The sequence below is a fragment of the Hemibagrus wyckioides genome, linkage group LG18 (assembly GCF_019097595.1).
Source record: "Hemibagrus wyckioides isolate EC202008001 linkage group LG18, SWU_Hwy_1.0, whole genome shotgun sequence".
Classification (NCBI taxonomy): Eukaryota; Metazoa; Chordata; class Actinopteri; order Siluriformes; family Bagridae; genus Hemibagrus; species Hemibagrus wyckioides.
This window is the reverse complement of record NC_080727.1, coordinates 3956537-3976606: the sequence shown is the minus strand read 5'-3', so window position 1 is coordinate 3976606 and position 20070 is coordinate 3956537. Positions and strand designations below refer to the sequence as shown.

At 40.6% G+C, this 20070-nt stretch overlaps 1 protein-coding gene across 2 annotated transcripts; it reads right to left on the bottom strand.

Moving 5' to 3' along the window:
- tsc1b (TSC complex subunit 1b) lies at window positions 1–19537 on the bottom strand. 2 transcript variants are annotated; one of them, XM_058414700.1, is made up of 22 exons: window positions 19477–19537; window positions 16233–16476; window positions 15769–15872; window positions 15007–15159; window positions 14698–14842; window positions 14019–14173; window positions 13789–13862; window positions 13164–13342; window positions 12897–13015; window positions 11464–11629; window positions 10765–10880; window positions 10404–10500; window positions 10095–10190; window positions 9402–9969; window positions 8385–8428; window positions 7036–7202; window positions 5789–5971; window positions 5525–5635; window positions 4685–4807; window positions 4279–4466; window positions 3334–3507; window positions 1–3106 (listed from the first exon to the last, which is right to left on the bottom strand). In XM_058414700.1, the coding sequence occupies exons 2-22, from the start codon at window positions 16339–16341 to the stop codon at window positions 2560–2562; spliced, it is 3618 nt and encodes a 1205-aa protein (XP_058270683.1). In that variant the 5' UTR covers window positions 16342–16476; window positions 19477–19537; the 3' UTR covers window positions 1–2559. The 2 variants fall into 2 exon arrangements, with proteins under 2 accessions (XP_058270683.1, XP_058270684.1); XM_058414701.1 differs by having other exon boundaries at window positions 19417–19533.
- Window positions 19538–20070: the final 533 nt, after the last annotated feature.

Below are 20070 nucleotides of genomic sequence, written 5' to 3'. Positions count from 1 at the left end.
GAAGGAAGGAAGGAAGGAAGGAAGAAAGCATTATTGACAAGAAACCAAGGATGAAAAATGAGACTAAAAAATGGAATAATAGAGAAAAACCAAAAAGGAAAAAAAGCTAAAAGAAACTGATTTTTAAAGAAAAAGAAAAGAAACGAAAAGAAACGAGAGAGGAAAATAAGCAACACGAAATAAAAAAAAAAAAGCAAGAAATCATGAAAAAGAATGGAATAATGGGAAAAAAACATGAGAAGAAAGAAAGAAAGAAAGAAGCAAGGGAAAAAAACAATTAATAAAAAAATAAAATAATAATAAAAAAATAAAATAATAATAAAAAAAAAATCCACACAGAACTGTGTAAAAGAATGATTTTTAAAGAAGAAAAAAAAACAAGCATGAGAATACTAACAATGGAAATAAGAAGATGAAAGGAGTATCAGCAACAGTAACCATTTCTAAGTTTCCTGTCACAGGAAAGTCTTCAGGACAGAGGATCTGGTGTGCTGCACGTGTTATCTGATCGACTTCAGGAGAAATATAACGAGACACTGATGAGGGAAGGACTTTACAGATGCTGTACCGCAAATAAGAACAGGAACTATCTTGTTCTGTGGACGTTCCCCAACATAAAACTATTAACTAAAATAGCGATATGTTGTTCATTAATGAATAAAAACTGTAACAGCTGGCAAATGGGGTATAAAAGGAATAACAACATTAAGGGATGTTGTGTTATAGGCATTATTTATCACCATTCATTACTTGGCACGTGTTTTTTAATTGAAGCCGTCTTGGTTAAAAATTCTGAATGTGATATGTAATAAAGACGAAAAAAATTTAAAGCAAATGTAAAACCTTTCTAGTGCACTAAAATACCAGCATGGAGTAATACGTGGCAAAACTACAGGAAATGTCTGAAAAGGGACAAAACTCGAATTACTCCGAGCGTCGATTTGGCTTTGGCTGTAAAACTGATTCGAAATCTAAAGAGAATGATTTCTTATTAGATTGGATAGATGCATGAACTTAATCTTGGGATAAATTACATTCCGCTTTATGGAATATCACGATATATTTGTATTATTTCATCCACCGGATGTTCAAAATGGTTTTCTTTTCTTCAGATTTTTGCCGACATTCAAAAAACAAGCCTGGTTTTTAAAATTAAAAAAAAAAAAAAAAAAAAGTTTTTATGGCACTAATAGTTTTACTGGCACTTAATAATGTAATATTTTGTGCATCATGCATTAAATGAGCTGATATTTTTGGCACCAGCATTTTAAATGTGAACTGTAACAAAATACGAGGCGTAACTGAAGAGTAAAGTATGCTACTGAAGTGTTAGTACACCCATACTGATCAAGTTCAATATTTTAGTTGCAAAAAATAAGAGATGAAATGCTAAGTTCTGTGTAAAGGCCTTCATGGTTGGTTAATATTAACGATTTTCCACAAGACGACCGGAACAGCTTGGCTCAGGACCAAATCCCAACCTAGCATTTATCTACTGAATACGTGTTGGATTTAGTTCATGTAAGATTAACCGTGAGAGTATGAGGAGTTTGGCGTTCCGCAGGTCCGGATGATTGGTGACGGGTACCGTTTAATAAAATATTCATTAAAATTCATTTTCTGGCATCTTGTTTTGTAAGTGAAATGTGGTGCACGGTCAATTGTCTCCCTCAAAACTGAGCATAAGATACAGCCAAAGTTTGTCATAATGGCAGCAGCAGACGACCCAAACAAAGCCAAGGGTGCCAAAACTTTAATCTCGGTTTCAGGGCAGAATCTCAAATAGCTTCCTTTTGTGCATGGAGTGCATGTGTTACACCCTGCGTAGTGTAGTGAGCAAACACAGTGGAAAAGAAAACGATTTGAGATTCAACTTGAAAATGGATTTAAAATGTTAGAGAGAGAGAGAGAGAGAGAGGGTCTTGACTGAACTGGCATTTCTGGGCTTTGTTTCTTGCTTTTCATGGATGTTAATACTTCTCGATTAGCAAGGACAATCTGCAAAAGGTGGGACGTCATGGAGGAAAAAAGAAAAACAATAAATAATTTTAAAACTCTAGTAATATAAAAAAAAAAAAAAAACAACTTTGTAGTTCTGTCCTTCTTTAACACATGCATGATTTCAGCATGTTTTAAAAAAAAAAAAATTCAGCTGGTTTCAGGGGAAGTTCTATAAGGGGTCAAGAACACTCTGTTGCTCCTCCTTGACACAAGAAGACAAATCGTTCTCTTATCACACCGTCCCACCGTGGAGGCACTCACAACCCCGATATCACTCCACTCCACACCGCACTAACGACTGGCACTCGCTGATGATACTGCTGATTTGATGGAAGGTAATGTAACGAGGGAGAAAATAAAGACAGGTTTTATCTCTACACAGGAAGACACTTGAGTTTGGGCCCCGATCCGGTTTGGAGACGAGAAAGACGAGCTGAAAGTTCCAAATCCTGTTGTCCGCTTGAAGAAACGGGATGAACACTGAAATCAAAAGAGTCCTGCGTAATCTGATGTCAGCTTGCAGCTTCCTTCATCTACTAGCGACCTGCTTTTCTCTCTCTAGCTGTGCTCCTGATGAGTTTCATTATAGTCCATGATATGTAGCTGTGGTGGTCTCGGCCATCCCGCTTCCCGTTTTGGTGCTCTCTGTAAGACGTCGGGCTCTTTAGCAGCCATGCCGGAGGCGTGGCCATGTGTGGAGGAGGTGGGACCTGTCTTTACTGCAGTCTTTACTGAAGGCTCCACACAGAGATCAGTCTTCAGGCCTTGTGATAGGCCGGTGAGCTGTGGGCGGGGAGTGTAATCTTCATCACACTGACTCTCGCTCTTGTTGCGGAAGAGTTCCCGTGCCCGCATGCCCAGGAAGCTCTTGGCACTCGGGTAGGAGCCGACGGTGAGGGAGGGGGTGGAGGTGGGCACCGCAGGGCAAGCAGGAGGCGGTTCCACCAGCATAGGTGGAGGCGTGGCTCGGTTGCCGTTTAAGGGTTTAGACTTGGGTTCGGGAGCACCGGCTTTGGCTTGACCTGATGAGAAGCCGTTCCTGTGTGGTGATGACTTGCCACATTCTTTAGAGGCTGTTTTCATTGGTCCATCTGACGCCGCCACACTGCGAGAGCAACGAGAGGGCAGAGATGATATCTTGATCTTATATAATACAGGCACAGTTGAACCACTATTGATATTTTGTATGTATATTTTATAAAGAATTTTCACCACAGTCTATTTCCCCAAAGGAAATCTACTTCTTTGAGATCAGTTGGAATTCAATCCTTTAAACCATGCATGTGTGACCATCTGTGATGAAACAGTGATAAGATGAGCCTGTATCTGTACCTGGTATGTGTGGAACAGCAGCGCTCTGTTGCATCCCCGGCTGACGAAGCTACAGCACTGGCAGCAGGAGCCTCCATCTCCAGCCTGCTGTAGAGCTGCAACAGCTCCATCTGCAGGGCCTGAGTCACACGCCTCTGCGCTTGGTACCTACTTTCAGAAGCCTTTAACTCCTCCCTGAGGGAGATGAGAGGAGAGAAGATGATTAGGAGGTAATTTGCGAAGGAGCAAACCAGTCAAAACGCCACAGGACTACAGAAAAGGAAAGCAACAAGAGGCCAAGCTGACTCTTACAACTTGAAGGCAGATTACATACATAAAATTGTAAATATACTGTAGACTATAACAGCTAGGTTGGCCAATCTTTTATTTAAAATGAGTTTATGCAGCACAACAATATTGCGAGGATAGATTTAGTTATGTATTAATGGAAAAGTTTCACTGCTCTAGCACAAAATCAAAGGAACAAATTGTGCAAATTTGCCCTTATATCAATTTTAACAAGTGTTTTAATAAGAAATTTATAAAACACCTTGAAAGGTACCAGGCATTTAGTATATACAATTTCCACACAGTGAAGCATGGTGATGGGAGCATCACACTGAGTTTTGTCCCAGTTTTAATTATTCAGATAGCTACTTGTTTGTTTAGATATTCTGTCTAACTATACATTTTTATTTGTAAACACTTTTGTTTCAACTGTGATGATTTTTCATTTTACTTTATAATTATGGGCTACTTTGATGCAAACATATACTCATGATGCTTCTTTACATTTACATGCTCAACTATTATTCCTTATTTTATTTGTATAATCGTCGTATACATAAATTTTAGACATGATCTCTGTAACTATGTTTAATCCACTCTAATTTCCACAAATGCACCCTTTCTACACAACAGTCCAAGACAGATGAGGACGCCGTTTCCGCCCATGTGCATCCGTACTTAGCCTGTCCCTTGACATCTTCTAGGAACTTCTTCTGCTCTGCGATGAGGTGCTCTTTCTTGGACAGTTGCGTCTCCAGCTCAGCCACTCTATGCTGTGCAGCGTCCAGCTTCTGACCCTGCAGCAGCAGATTCTGCTTCAGCCGCTCCACCTCCTTCGTCAAGGACACCTGCACCATTTGCACCTCCTGCGCAATACAGAGTTATGATTTAGAATAATAAAATGTTGCATTGTGTTTGCAATACTGTGTACAAAGCCTCTGTATTTTCTTCTATACTGCACCCTGGTCCCAGAAGACAGATATTTTCTTCCATTGTCTGTGTGTGTATATGGATGGGATGACAATAAAAAACTGCCTTCTCTCGACAGCAGTGCTATATGTGACAAAGCGACTCTCCTGTGTACCTTGCTGAGGTCTGGGCCTGCTTGTTGAAGCTCTTGCACACACAGTTTATGGGCTTCCCCCAACAGCAACAACTGTCTGCTCATGAAGCTCAACTGCTGCTGTGTGCTCTCACTCGAGGACAACTAAAGAAGAAACGCAAACAAACAAAGAAGGAAGAAAAACAGAAGGGGATATGAGATCATCATCATTAAGTGGGGGGGGGGGGGCAAGAAATCAAGTGGTGTCTGGATTACAGATATTGCTGTTGTATGTTCTCGTGATAAATTATTACAGCAGTGTATAAGAAAGACTTTTGCTTTTAAACCGTAGCAGGACTAATTCAGCCATATGGAGTGGTGTTAGACAAACCAACAATGTATATACAACTCATCAAAGTGTTCCCCAAAGACTTGGAAAGAATTTCATAGTGAATATATTCACTGATGTTACATAAATAAGAAATAAAGCATGTTGGGGTGTGTGTTATAGAAAAATAAATCACTGAGGTCTGATGAAGCCTAATGTGAATTACTTTCTGATATCAGAATGCCCTGAAGTGTTTTATTCATCTTATACTCTAAAAATGTGGCACATCCACCGTAAAAAAGTCAACTTGATTTAAGAATAGAAATGATTGCATGAATGCAAACCTCTTATCTGTTTCGCAGCTAAAAACTCTCAGCCTGGCTCTCAGAAAATTACAATCTGATTGTTCAAGGCTTTCAAAACAATCCTTCACACATCTCTACTGCTCCTTCTTTGGAATATAATGATACCATCAGCTAACTAGGTCTCTAATGTGTATTTCTATGGATTATTGGTATTGCATGTAATTCTGCAGAATGGAGTGTTGTGTCTACCTTGGCGGTGAGCTGATTCAGCTGGTGCCCTGTATGGCACACCTTGTTATTCGCCTTCTGGAGCTCAGCCTCCATCTCCCCCATCCTCTTCTGGCACTCCTGCATCTTACTCTGATAAAAAACAAAAAAACAACAACATTTATTTAATTAATTAATTATTAATGACTTCACATAGGTTCATAAAGTTGAGTCAAGACAGTTTGCTCCTAAGTGGATACTGACACAAATTCCGGTATATGTGTACTGCAGTGTCTAAATATGAACCTGTAACTCCTGGTATTTGGTGTAGTAGTCATCGCGATCATGCTGAAGTTGGCGGATTTGACTGTGTAGGCACGCGACCACAGTCTCCCGTTCATCCCAGAGCTGCCTGTAGCGCTGCTGTTCCATGTGTAGGCTCTCACGCAGAGACGTGATATCCACACACTGCAGGTTAAGCTGGTCCTTCTAAATACACACACAAATGAAATGTCAAATCATAACATACTTTGTTTTTTTTTTACAGATCATAAATACCTGCTAGTATTTTCTAAGAGGTGTTTTGTGCATATGATATTTTGTAGAAACAGACCTTGATTTTAAAACAAGGTTAGTAATTTACATTTACAGCATTCGGCAGATGCTCTTATCCAGAGCAACTTAACCTTTTCATCTCATTTTCTACAACTTAGCATTTGTGGGTGAAGAGCTTTGCTCAGGGGCCCAGTGATGGCAGCTAGGTGGACCTGGGATTCAAACTCACAACCTTCCAATCAGTAGTCCAACACCATATCCACTAAGCTAACACATCCCCCTTTGGAGATATGGGGAGTGTATTTATGGGGAGTGTATGACCAGAGCACTAGTCTCTATAGGAATAAGCAGTATACATTGAGTACAGTATGCTTAGGTACTAAATTCCAGTCTTCTAGTACATACTTAATGGCTCTTCTGCACAAATATTTTTGTATGAATGCTTTCATCCCAATCCCAAAACAACACAAAGTGTATAAGCTTACATGTTACATATTACAACATTAACACAAGCAGATATCCAATCTGTAGTCTGATTGAGGTCAGATGTTGTATATAATAATAAAGTACATATACAAAACATATACAGACTTCTAGTGACACTTCTAGTCTTAACCCATGGTATATTCACCTTAAATTAACCAATTCATCAACACAGCAATGCAAAAACCACCAATAAGCTTTCACCACAAATGAGTTTTTAACATCCTGCATATTTTCCTTGTTTGAGAATTGGAAAGTGCGAGTGTGAGGATGGTAGTGTAGTTTTCAGGTGTTTCCTTGTCACTATAGAAAGGGGTCAACAATTCTAAATGCTACAACTAAAACATAATCTGCCACTTCTCGACTGGTTGCCAAATTTTGTATCTTAACAGCTGGGCTACAGTCACTACATGTGCATGGAGGTGTAAACTGATACATACAAGAGAACCCAACACTCAAAAACTGGTAACTTGGTGTAATTACCAAGACACTAACGGATCGTTTGGGGTGTTTACCATTGCGTTATTCTGTTCCTCCAGTGCGGTGGCGTTGATGATTCTGCGCAGCAGACGGCGGTTTCGCACCGCGTGCTGCTCACGCTTATAACGCTCATACAGCAGCTGGTTATGCAGCAACAGCAGTTGACTGCGCAGCGTCTGCAGTTCATCCAGAGGTGCAGAGCCTAGAGAAAGAAAGGGGAGGATGAAGATGGCATTCAGAAAGAAAAGACAGGAATCGGAGGTTCTGGAAAAGGAGAGCAGAGGGAATAGAAAGTGTGCAGTATTGACAAAGATGAGAAAATACGCAAGAGTAAAAAAACCCAGTAAACCCTGTGGGAACCAGGGCTGAGGCCTGCTGCTGCAGTGCGTGCACAAACACACACACACACACACACACACACAACACAGCTTCTATCTGCACAATCACATGACTCATAACTTGCATATCTGCAGGGCTTTATTTAATTCCAATATGAACAGCCTACGCTGTTTTTCCCACCACAGTCATCATCTGGATGTCGTTAAACCTGGAGTCAGCACCAGGTTTCAATCAAAAATATCAACCCTAAACAATTTGCCACTTAGATCAAATTCCTGTATAAAAGGAAATACATATGTATTTTCAAAATATTATATTAAATATGGAGTTATACAATATGCTATAAAGAACGTTTCGTTGTTAATAAATTCTGAACATACTGCAGAAATGAATAAACATATCAAGTAAGGAATAAAACACCTGAATGCTTTCATAATGAAATAATCAACGATGAGGAAGTGTGACGCTGCCCACAAAACTCTTGGTCTTACCACAGCAAAATTGATTTTCCTACAACTGCACATCCCAAAAAAATGTATTCCTCTTATACTCGAGCAGTGATGTGCCACTACTAACAATTTTTTAATAATTAAAGATTTATTAATTAAATAATTCTCTGTTCCTAGTGATATTGTTGAACTACGATGACATGGTGATCTGCAACTTTTATCATTGCTGAGAATTTCTTACATATCCAGATCCATACAAGAAAAAAAAAAAAAAAAAAAACAACTACAGCTTTCTAATAATTCCTCCTGATAAACGTTGTTTAACTGCTATGAAATACATGAGAGCTGAAAATGTCATGTGCATCACTGCCTGTCCAAGAAAAATAAATCATATGCCAAAACCTGAGTCACAAAAAGAATGACTCCATGTTTCCTAGGTGTGCTGATAAGTTTCTTTATTCCCTACATACGATCAGATTTTAGTCAGATCAGAGTGATCCTGAAAAGATACTGCAATATCCTGCAGTGAAAAGCACATAAGGACATGACTGCTATCCTCACAAGGTAACCAAGCGCTCGGTCATTATGCTGTTTACCTCCAAAGTGAGTCCAGTCAGCTGACTTGCTTGGCAGGGGCAATCTGAAAGAGATTATATAAATAAGGTGATCAGTGAGGTCAGCAATGTGACAGCGTTTTGAACATGCACACGCACACACTTCGTATATGGCTCCGAGCCCACAAACCCTCCTGACTTGGGCTTGGCCACATCATGGCTTGTACGAGTCCATCTCCGGTTCAAAACAATTACTCAGCTATACAGATCAGTGTGAGAGAGAATGTAAAGCAGAAAGAGTGAGGGGGGGGAGTGAGAGAGCATGTGAGAAGCTCTGTTTCTCGTGTACTGACACTGGTGTTGTTGAAGACTTGGGTGCAGTGGAGGAGGAACAGCACAGTGGCTGCAGTTGTTCTGGCATGAAGAGAGACCAGCAGGTCACAGCAAGCCTACAACACTGAGTTTTTTAGTAAACAATCAGCTCCAGTTACAACAGGGGTGTCCACAATTATCTGCACAGAGCCAATGCAGCTGTAGATTTAAACCCAAGTACACTTGAATCAATTTGTCTCAACAGACAAAACCATGCACTTCTGACCTACACTGTAGATTATGTAAGAATTAAAACATGGATTTTCCCCCAATAACTTCACATCCCGAAACGTTATACTTTTCTTTAACCACAGCTACTATTTACTATGTCTGAAAGTTATCACTTATGTTATAGCAGACATAAATATTTCTCTCCAGAGCCTCTTTTCATCTCTTGCTTGGAGTTAATAAGACAAAAACAAAGCTTGTCACATAATTGAGAAACAACAAAGCACTGGGATTGTAAAACTTAACAGCTTTACCTTTGACACTGGAGACTCCTTCCATAATTGTACACTGACTTACAGAAAATTTTAAAACAATTACGTTTCCCCTCTCTCTCGTGCTCTCTCACCTTTTCACTTAGTTCTTTAAACCAATCTGAACTATCAACTGAACTCTCTCTTCCTCTTGTGGAATTTTTTTTTAGATAAATTGTGTCTTAGTTCTATTCAATTCTTTCCTTACCTCTTCAGTACCCTGTCATGAGCATCACTGCCTTGCTGTACCAGACGATCAAGCACCTCTAGAGGAGATGCCGACGTTACTCCGTGGCTTTCATCCACCACTCCCGCCATGCCTTGCATCCCCGCTCTCTCCAGTGCCTCTGAGCTCCTGCGACTCATGAACAGGGAAGCGGCGCGGGGAAGAGCCAGGTCAAAGAGAGCCTCATAAGGCAGCGATGAGGGTGCTGTACCCGGGCTGGGTGAGTGTGGTGTAGTTTTCAGAGCCTCATCCTCTGTGCTGGGGCTCTGGTGCTGCACTTCTATTGGAGTAAAGAGCGGCTGGAAGGACCATGGCTGCTCTTGAGACGCCGCACGGCTGCCTGGGCCTTTGCACCGGGTCCGCATGTCGATCTTATTGGGTGTGGAGACGGCATGGTGGGGGTCACGGAGGTGGGTCAAAGTTGTTGAGGGCTTCTCTTGGGCACCAGTGAGAGTCTCTGTGGTGCGGAAGAAAGGCGAGTCAAAGCCACGTGCTCCAGTTGCTTCGCGCTTTTCCTCGGTCAGCTTCATCAGCTCTTCCGTGATGGCAGCTGTGGATAAACATTTAACAGTCAGGATGTTGCATCAGTTTTGCAGCTGGATGTTATTTCTAAAATCAGAAAGCTACAATTTCAGGAAACACCCCAGAGGAAATAAGACCGTCTCCAGCACCTACCCTCCTCCCTCTCTTTGCCCAGCCGCAGCTGCTCCTGCTCCTTCATGTAGACGGATAACTCGGTCAGTGTCATGGACACGTTCTTAGCCGCACCATCTGATTCAGACGGAAAACACAAGAGCCAAAGTCACGCTAAACCCTTGACTAATCCATATCAAATATCTCAATCACGCCGTGTGCACAATCAACAAAGCTATTCTGCAAACAGCATAGTCTCACATACAAATGTCACCCACCCATTTCAATCTCCCTACAAATAACAACACATTCTTAAGCTTCCATATGTGATGTACACCTTTGCATTCATACCTCTGTGATTGGTCACGTCACCGCCTGACCTCTCAAGCTCTCTGATTTGCTCCTGTCTCAGGAGAGGAGGTTTGGTGGAGTCTATAGGTCTACCATCCTGAAAAGAAAACAATAAGACATCAAATTAGATTTGATCAAATCTTAAAAACAAGGGCACAAAATCAAAACGCCAAGGGTTTTACAAATGTTCATTATCTGTGCTTTAATTGATCAACATCCGATAACATCCCGTATTACCTTCAATGTGGTAACAGTAACTTTCATATTGAATCACACATCCACACCACACCAAAATGTGGTCCAGTGTTAAACCGATATTGAAACTGGTGGAAGATAAAACATAAAAGACGAAGCCATTTACCTTCCACTGCAGACTAGGTGTGCTGTGGGTTATGGAGGCAGAAGATAGGTCATCTGAGAGGCTGGGAGGTGGAGATGATGTTGCTGGAGTGCTGGAACACGGGGTGCCTTTACCACCTCCAATAAAAACACAGAAGTCCATTCAGACAGCTACAGCTGGCTCAATGTCGAAACTCACAGGAATATAAACGTGAACTGTACGATAATGTGGTTCGTGTATGCTTCTGCTGTTTATTTTCATTTCATAATAAGAAAACAATCCTATAACCTAAAACTACAAAATCAGTAACATTTTAAAAACTTCGTCTAGAAGCTGAAGCTTTAACCACAGGAGTTAAAGGTGCAGCCTAGGTCAGTATTATGTATAAGACTTAAAAAGCCTCGTGATTTATCATATTGCTGTGCAACGGATCTTACTATTTTTGTGTTCCTTTCAAGCTTATCTTTATATTGTTCTAGAAAATTACAAATGACACTTTAATCAACAGATTCTACTGAAAAATTTCAGGAAAGGAAATGGGTCACTTTTACAATGATAGAGATCTGAGAAGTGGCTTTTATCGTCTTAATTACTACGTTATACTTGAACACACTTTTCAGGGTTTCTAGTGTCTTGTTAGTTACTTCTTATTCAAAATACATTATAAATACAATAGCATTTAGTTAACCTTTGTGAAACTCAAGCAGGCTGTAGACCTACCCGGTGTGCTGTAAAAGCGACCAGATAAGTGAAAGGCACTCTGGGAAAGCTCAGGGTTCGGTGACATTCCTCTTGAGGAAGGCGGGGTAGCCATCCCACAGAGGGATGAGGGGCTCCAGAGAGTGTCCTTAATGCCATGGATGAAGTTGAAATCACATGTAGAGCTCTGAAAAGCACATATACAGAACAACAAAACTGTCAACTAAGATTAAACTTTCTTTTTGCTATTTAATCTTTCTATTAAACAAAATAATACACAATTACAAAACATATTTAGAAAAAGTACTAAGCATAGGTTCTTCTAGCCTAGTTTGATCTCAGTTAACAACATCTCTCTTTATAGTAAAACTGAGGGGACAGAATAAAAAGGTGTGGTCAGTGATTTTGCCAGATGTTAGTCCCTATTAAACTGAAAGCACAGAAAGCGCTCTGCACATTTTGTAATATTTGTCAAAATTATTGTCAGCGTTCAACAGCTGACTATAAAACACCAAAATCGAACCAAACAGGATAAGATTCTCTCTCCTTGTTGGTATGTTGATTTAATTTTAGAAATTCAAAACAATTAAGGTTAGCTGCACTCATCAGTGCCAGCAAAGGAGGCATGGCCTCTGAATTTAGATGGAGGTATGGCCTTTGTCCATGTTAGAGGCGTGGTCTTTGTTACTGAAGGAGGCATGGCCTCTACACCAATCAGTCCCTATGAAGGGGGCATACCGTGTGCCAATCGTTCAGTCCACTGCATTTCAAATGACGTTTTAAGCACTTGATTTCACTCAAAGCCGACAAAAGGATCCTGTTTTCTGCATCTGTTATCAAAATGCAATCTGCCAGTTTTTGAAGATTACATTAGAAACAACAGCTTGCAGATTTGTCAGTGTCTCATCACACTGATCTGATCAAATCTGAACCCTGCTGCTCCGTTTTCTCCACTGGGTACAGTGTGCGAGGGGTTAAGCAGAATAAAATCCCGGCAAGGAGAGCAAGGAGACTGGTGCCAGCATCAGCCGTGTTGCCAAAGCAACAGTTCCTGCGTCAACTCGCAGTGTTTCCGTTTTTAAAGCACAGCACACCGACCCCAATGACTCAACGCCTCTTCTCTCTATCCCCCCCCCACGGCCCCCCCTTTAACCCCCTGCCTCAGCCTGACTGCCGGAGAACAACGAGACGATTCAGGTTCCTCTGCGGAGACTGGGTGAGCTTGAGGTGATTTACAAACAGACTGACAAAGCCAATTCATCCAAAGTAAAACAACAAGAGGTGGGAGACACGAAAACAACAGGCTGAATTCTCCCCTCTAGCCACAGTGAGCTACACAGGGCTGCTTCTCCGAGCAGGCACAAGAACAATGCGTCTTACAGAGGGATGAAACTGTATAATCCGGGGTAGGTTGGCAGTGTGGCTTTAGTTAAAGAGGATTGAAAGATTCATACCGGCCGGTGGGTGCTGGGGGGACTGCGATGAGCCAGTTGTGTCCCTGAGAGTGAGGGCAGGGGCAAAGGAGGAAGGACAGTCTGACGTGGTGTGGAAAAATGATTGGAGGATGAACTTCCTATAGGGACAGATGAAAGCAAACAATACAAGTTCACAAGTATGCTGCAACCTTCCATGAAAAAAATTATTAAGCAGCAACATTTCAAGCCAAATGACTATCATAGCACAAAGTTTTAAAAAAAACAAAAAATAAAATGTGAATGTACCATAACTGCTGTGCAGGTCAGTGTAGGGACTGGCAGTGCAATCAGGGGCACGCATGTGCAGGTTGGCACAGAAGTGCTCAGGCAGGGTGGCATAGCCCTCTTCACAGGACGCTTCCCGAGGGTCCAGAGACACTTTGGCACATTCTATCACAATATCATGGATCTCGAACCTTCTCCATCTGTAGGGGGAAAAAAAAGAAGGTATGAAAGAGTTTCTGAAGGAAAAGACATATGAAGCAAGGAAATAACATACATGAAGAGTGACAAAAAGGAAGGAAGGAACCACAGAACGAGCGAACTCACAGAAAAGAAAGGAAGAAAGGAATAACATGAAGGAAATCCAGTAAAGACAACCAAAGGGAAATAAGGAAAAAGCAGAAATAAAAAGGAAGTAAGGAAATGAAGTATGGAAATAGCAGAAATTAAATAATAAATAAAGTAAATGATAAAAAAATATAGGAAATTAGGAAATGACTCAAATGAGGAGCAAGAAAATGACAAAAAAAGGAAGGATATGACAGCAGGGAAACATGCTTAAATAAATTAAGTATGAGGAAAGAAAATCAGCAAGAGAAGAATGCTTTTGCATTTTTATTGCTTAATTAAAATAAAGGCAGCTGCTCACCGAGTAGGGTCCAGCTCATGGTCCTTCGTTCCAGTCACTAATTCAGGATGTATTCGGACATGTTCCAGCATTGGCTAGAGAAAACATGTAATATATTTTTTTTAAACATTGCGACAAGATATAAAAAGGTTATCAAAAAAACACTGATCATATTAAACACAAATGATGATTAAAGCATAACTGCACGCGTCACTGGATGATCCTATTAAACCTTTGATTTAATCTCGTACCTTAACCACCTCCTCAAACGTGTCCATGTTCTCCTTCATGCTGTAATGAGAGCGCAGGTAGGAGATGAAGTTGCAGGGGTACATGCCATACAGGCGGTGGAAGAGCGAGTAGACGCTGGCATGCAGGTGGATCAGGAACACCTCGGAGACGTGGCCTGTACACGCCAGCAAGGAGGAAACAGGTCACAATGCTGTATGTTTAACATTTTTTAGACGGTATCAAATCCTTCTCGTTTTCAGGTTCAATCTGTCTCTCTCTTTATGTCCATCTGTCTGTGTGTCTCCCTCGCTGTCTCTCCATCACTCACAATGTCTCTCCCTCTCTATCTATCTCGCTCTCATCATCTCTTTTTCATTGTCTCAATCTATGTCTATCTGTCAGCAAGTGTGTGTTTCTCTCTCTGTCTGTCTCTCTCCTGCCTGTCTCCATCTCTATCTCAGTCTCTCTCCATCTTCTTCCATCTTTATCATTCTCCATCTCCTTCTCCGTCTCTCTCTGCCTCCCAATCCATATCACTGTCTCTCTCTCTTATTGTCTTTCTCTCTCCCAGTCTCATTGTCTCGATCTGTCTGACTCTCTGCAAGTGTGTGTGTTTCTCTCTTTGTCTGTCTGTCCCTCTCCATCTCTCTATCTCTATCTGCATCTCTGCCTCCTTCTATCCGTCTTTCCATCTCTCACCTGGGTTCCTTAGGTTCCATGCAGCCAGGCGTCCAAAAACATCAAAAAACTCATAAAGATGCTGCTTCCCTGCCTGAGGGATCATGGGTAGCAGGGTAACAAGCACCAGCACACCGGTTATGAGAACCACAACATCTGTGTCCGTCTGGTGGCAAAAGAAAGCAACAATAAACCATTAAAACGACGGTGAACACAAGTACACACTAAATTTCTGCAAAATGCAGATAAGGCATGCCAACTGCTGCTTATGTAATTGGAAAAAGATCCAAAAATGGATTGGGGTGAGAGAAAACTCTTCCCATAGCCCACCTTGAGACACTTGAGCAGCGAGAGCAGCAGAGGGTAGCGGGCGATCTTGTGAATCCAGGACGGCTGTTTGCGCACCACGTGGCCCAGGAGGTTGAGAGTAGGTAGACGACACGCCGGCTTCGCCATGCACTCGTTCATCTTATCAAAAAGGTGCTGCAGAGGAGGCAGGGAGAGAGCACTTACACAACCTCTCTGATTCAGAAAAAGAATGTTAATTAGCTGATTAATTGATTCTAGATAAAAAAAAAAACCAACTAAATATGCAGCAGTACTCAAGGGCTGAGTGATGAACACATGCTTACTGAAAATTAGCTGAATTTATGGCCTTAAATCTAAAGTGAATCAGGAGAGAGTTTGTGTATCTTGTGATCAGGTCAAGAACAAGGACTGTGACTGTGTGTGTGTGTGTGTGTGATGAAACAAAGAAACACGGCACTGTTCAACATGTGGTAACTGAGAACCAGCCTTATAGATGTGACATCCTTGACTTTTGGCTTCAAAGCATCTCATTTCCTGTTAACCTCAATGAGACAGTTTTATCAGGTTTTCATATCTGGACATGTGACCAGGCAAAAACACAGCCTCAAACATTCTTTCTTGCAACAGTCCACTTGCAACTTGTGTCAACTCTTTTTTTTTCCTGTGAATCTCCGCCTTATAAACGATAACAGGCAAAGAAACACATCTAGCATGTTGCAGTTAGTCTGTTACAAGGAGTACAAGTGGACACTTCCTATTAAGATGTTTCATACGAGGACTCACCTTGTCATGTGGCTCCCTCACTGAACACAGTATATGTAGTGCTGGACTCGAGTTAGTCTCCAGGAAATAATCCACCAAGCCATTTAAGAGCACCGACCCTCGTTCTGCAAAACAGACTACAAAAATCAATCCCAAAGGAACATGCATGCAGTGAAAAATAATTTTCCAACATGTTTTCTTTCAGGAGATTCTGAAAATTGTGGCCAGAAAAGTGTACATTAAATTAACCTGTCTGTATCATGGAGTGAAGCATCAGAGGTTTGAACTAAGATGATCTGAGCAAGCAGTAAGGAACGAAAAACTTTAGCTGGTTTGTTTCTACAGAATGTTGTAAAAGAAGGGTCAAAAGTCTCAGCATGTACAACACAACTTCCTGTTATGAACTTGAAACTCGATATTGCATTAACCAGAAAAGATACAACAACACATTAACGAAAATCACTCCAAAATTTGTAATCAAGTACCTGTATTGAGGTGTTCGTTGATGAGACCTTTGATTTCCTCAAGCTGTTGGAGATCAGAGGTCTCCAAGTGTGGGAGCAGGTCACCCACGTTGAGCTGTTCCCTGGCCATGGTGATGGTGGGGATGGTGGTAGTGGTGGAGTAGGGGGCGTGGCTGAGGTGGAGGGGAGGGGCTTTCAGGTGTCACTCTTCTCTGCCTGCTGTCAGGGTCCCTGGGCCGCCCACCGACGCAGTCTCCAGGCACCGCTGCACACACAAGACACCTTTACTGGCTTCCAGCTTTACACAACACCATTTTGGATAATTGGAGTTCAGTAAACTTTGGACGAACATAAAAAGATGTCTGAATACTGAAATCATGGCCTGTGGATTCTTATTCTAAACAGATAGAAGTTTAAGGCTTTCTCTTAAATAAAGGGAAGAAGCTGACAGCAGATATGGAGCATCATCACATGAAATCCCTGATGTCTCACGATATTTAGGTTTGTTAACCAAACGTCAACATAAAAACAAAATCTATCTTTCACCTTTCAAAGTGGGAGAAATTACAAAAATTGAGTTTTTTTTAATGACATTTTAACATCCAATCAGCTTCTTCTCACTTGTATTGTATTGTTCTGTAACAGTTTATTATTATTATTATTAATAATAATAATAATAATAATAATAATAATAATAATAATAATAGTTGAGTCAGTTGTGTTAAAAGTACTATTAATAATAAAGATGTTTAATCACATAACATCACACTGGTGTTGATTCATATCCTAAAAGAGCAGCTCTGGCATTACTCTAACACGTTATCGTTTCTATAGCAACTAATAACATTTATGGAAGGAGTCTCCGGTGTGAGTCGGAGGTAAAGCCATCCGTTTAAGTTTTCCACCATTGTACAGATCAGAACAGATGAGTTTGCACTCTGTGGTTTCTCAGTAACAAAACAAGCAGGTTTTTTTCTCATTAACTTCAAGTGGGAAGAAAAAAAAAACATAGCAAGTGACTGGTGAGAAAACAACAAGTGATGTTTAACAAGCATTAACAGGAACTAACTTGTCTTATGGACGTTCAACAAGGTTAAAAGTAACTGAGTGGAGAAAATATGGCACGGTGGTTATTAAAATTCACTCGTAATGGTGGACAAATTGCTGTGGCGAGAGAGAAGTACCTTGCTGGAAAATAATCAACCACAGGGAGGTAACGGTAGCGTGGATTTGCATCAGATTGCATCACGCCGTCTGAATGCAGGACACAACTTGTCTTAAAGTAAAAGGTGCATAAATTAGAAGCAGGAGGTTCTTCCTCAGTAATTCAGTGCGACTGGTATTGATACTTACACCAAACTACATCTAGAAGAAACATCTCAAGCAATAAAGATGTACTGAAATTTTGTTTGGCTGACATTTTTGCTAGCAAAGCAACCATTACAAAAAGTGGAGAGATTTTAATCACGAACTGGAGTCCAGAAATTTGTTTTAGCCAATAAGAAAAATTACTACAAAGAAAAACTTCAACATGAATTGTTATGGTAAATGTAAATCTTACCCCTACTACTAATTGCCTTGTATTACTAAAGACATGTTTTTACACCTTTATAAATTCTAACATGCGTTCGAGAATAACCAGAAGTCACCCACTTGAGCTCTTCAGTCACTTAACACTGAAGTTTAAGATTTTAGTCTCAGGTTCCATTCAGGAGAGCCGAGCTCTATAGCGCCAGACAGACCTGGATGATCACAGAGTAATCCCAAGTGAACTGAGCTGTGCATCAGACGCACAGGAAAAAAAAGAAAAAAGCATTACGGCTTCCAGCAAGCAAGAGTCCAGAAAGTTCCTAGTGGCAATTAAAGGAAGTCTCCAACTTAAACACTTTATATACGTTGATGTGGAGGTCTTTCTGATGTTTTTAGTAATTCTGGTGCTAACGTGTCGGTCGGTGCTGTCAGTAATTGTCAGGTGTTTGATTCTCTGACGTCATCAGGAGACATTTCCGGGCATGCACTAAATTCACTGATCTGAAATATAAGGTATAATAGACATGTTTTGCTGTTAGCACCAAACAAACGTTCTCACTCACCAGTTTTCAGAGAACGTTATATTCATAAGAAATCTAAAATGTGGGCACGGCTATACGACAGAGCAACGAAAAAGATTCGGGTCTATAAGATGACGAGCATGTGGTGTTGACGGTATCGTAAGACAAACTAAAGCTCTGCTGCATCAGTCTTCAGGTTAAGATGAATCTACTAGCAGAGAGTCAAATGGCATCGTTGGTCACGCAGGAAAGCGTTAACCAGAATAAAATATAGACCAACGTTTCGATGAAAGATGTTTTAAACTAAAAGCCCTCAATTTAGAAGTCCATTACAAAAATCCTTGCATGCAACAAAACATCTACTGCTAGTTATAAAGAGTAGCTATGTAAATCGTTCAGGATGGACTTTCCTTTAATTTCCAAATTACATTCAAACAGCAGATGGTCAGCAGATCTCATGGCCAAGTGAAGAAAATGAGAGAAATGCTTATGGTCCAAAACTGCAATTGTTTGTAGTCAACTGCTTCAAAAATCCATTAAAGTTGTTTTGCAAGATGCACATTTTAGGCTGCAAATAAAGCGTCCTGTTAACAGATCACTATTAGTTTTCATTATTTATAACATATCTGCATTTTTAATTTACTGAAAAACATTTAGATTAAAAGAGATGAGATGTTTTTGCTAGCTGAAGCTTGCTGACTGTAGCAGCTAGCACTAACGGGGCGTAAACAACTCCGGAGAACAATGCCGAGTTTAGAGACATTAACTAAATGAAAAATAAACGATTCAGTTTTATTCCAAATAAAATCGAAAAGATTATTTGTTTCAAAACACTCGCATTGGCATGTTTCATTTTTCTCTAATTCGATTTACCAAACAGATATACAAAATCAATGAGACCCACTAGCTAGCAGTTATTTCTGTCTGATCCCAAATTGCCCGCCATTCCCTATATAAGTGCACTACGTAGCGTGTAACATAAAGTCTTCTTTGCTAGACGTAGTGGACTACACATCAAAGAATGAGTCGTTTGGGATTTAGCCTCAGTCCCAAGCAAGCAGCAGTATTGACTGGTTTTGAGCGAATTAAACGCTAGTTAAGTACACACTGCAAATAAAACAGGCATTGCAACAGACATTGAATATTTATATTACCTCATCACATGCTGCTTAACACCACAAACCCCAAAAAAACAATAAATTAAGCCTGTTTACCCGTTAAAGCAACTGCACTCAACAGGGCGCCGCCATCTTAACCGCCTCACACCCCTCCCACTGCAACGCCCTTCCGCGCCTGGAGAGATAAAATAATCCTCAAACATAATCATACATTATCAACTCACAGAATCGCGTCGTGTCGTGTTAAGCAACGTCGGGATGATTTCCCAAGTGCATTTAGTTAGATAACTCTCATCGCAAAGTCGCATCTTAATGTAAAAAGTTTTCTACCTAATTCTGCATCTAGGTCCTAGGTTGTTTTTCCAACGGGCGGAGGGATGCGATTCGGTTATGCGGTTTTTTAAAGCTCGAGCGATGTGCGCATGCGCGACTAATTAGTATAAACGAGTTTGTTGCCCAAATATCTGGAATTTTGAGTAAATGAAAGGGGGTCCACAGGTTATTTTGTTAATACGTCTTTATGCAATTAGCTCTGGATTATGCAGATTATCTATTTTAATAGACTGGTTTCAATCAGCAAAATATTTAATTATTGATTTTATATTATTATTATTATTATTATTATTATTATTATTTGTAGTAGAATGTAATAGTCTGCACATACAGTATATGGTGCATAATGTAAAGTGT

Bases quoted from the DNA above. Each gene is read 5' to 3' on its own strand.
- tsc1b (XM_058414700.1), bottom strand. From the start codon at position 16,341: ATGGCCAGGGAACAGCTCAACGTGGGTGACCTGCTCCCACACTTGGAG. The intron at 13,016-13,163 runs GTACATTCACAT...CTGTCCCTATAG, and splicing joins TGACCTGCACAGCAGTTATG to GAAGTTCATCCTCCAATCAT. The intron at 7,203-8,384 runs GTAAACAGCATA...TTCTTTCTCTAG, and splicing joins TGACTGGACTCACTTTGGAG to GCTCTGCACCTCTGGATGAA.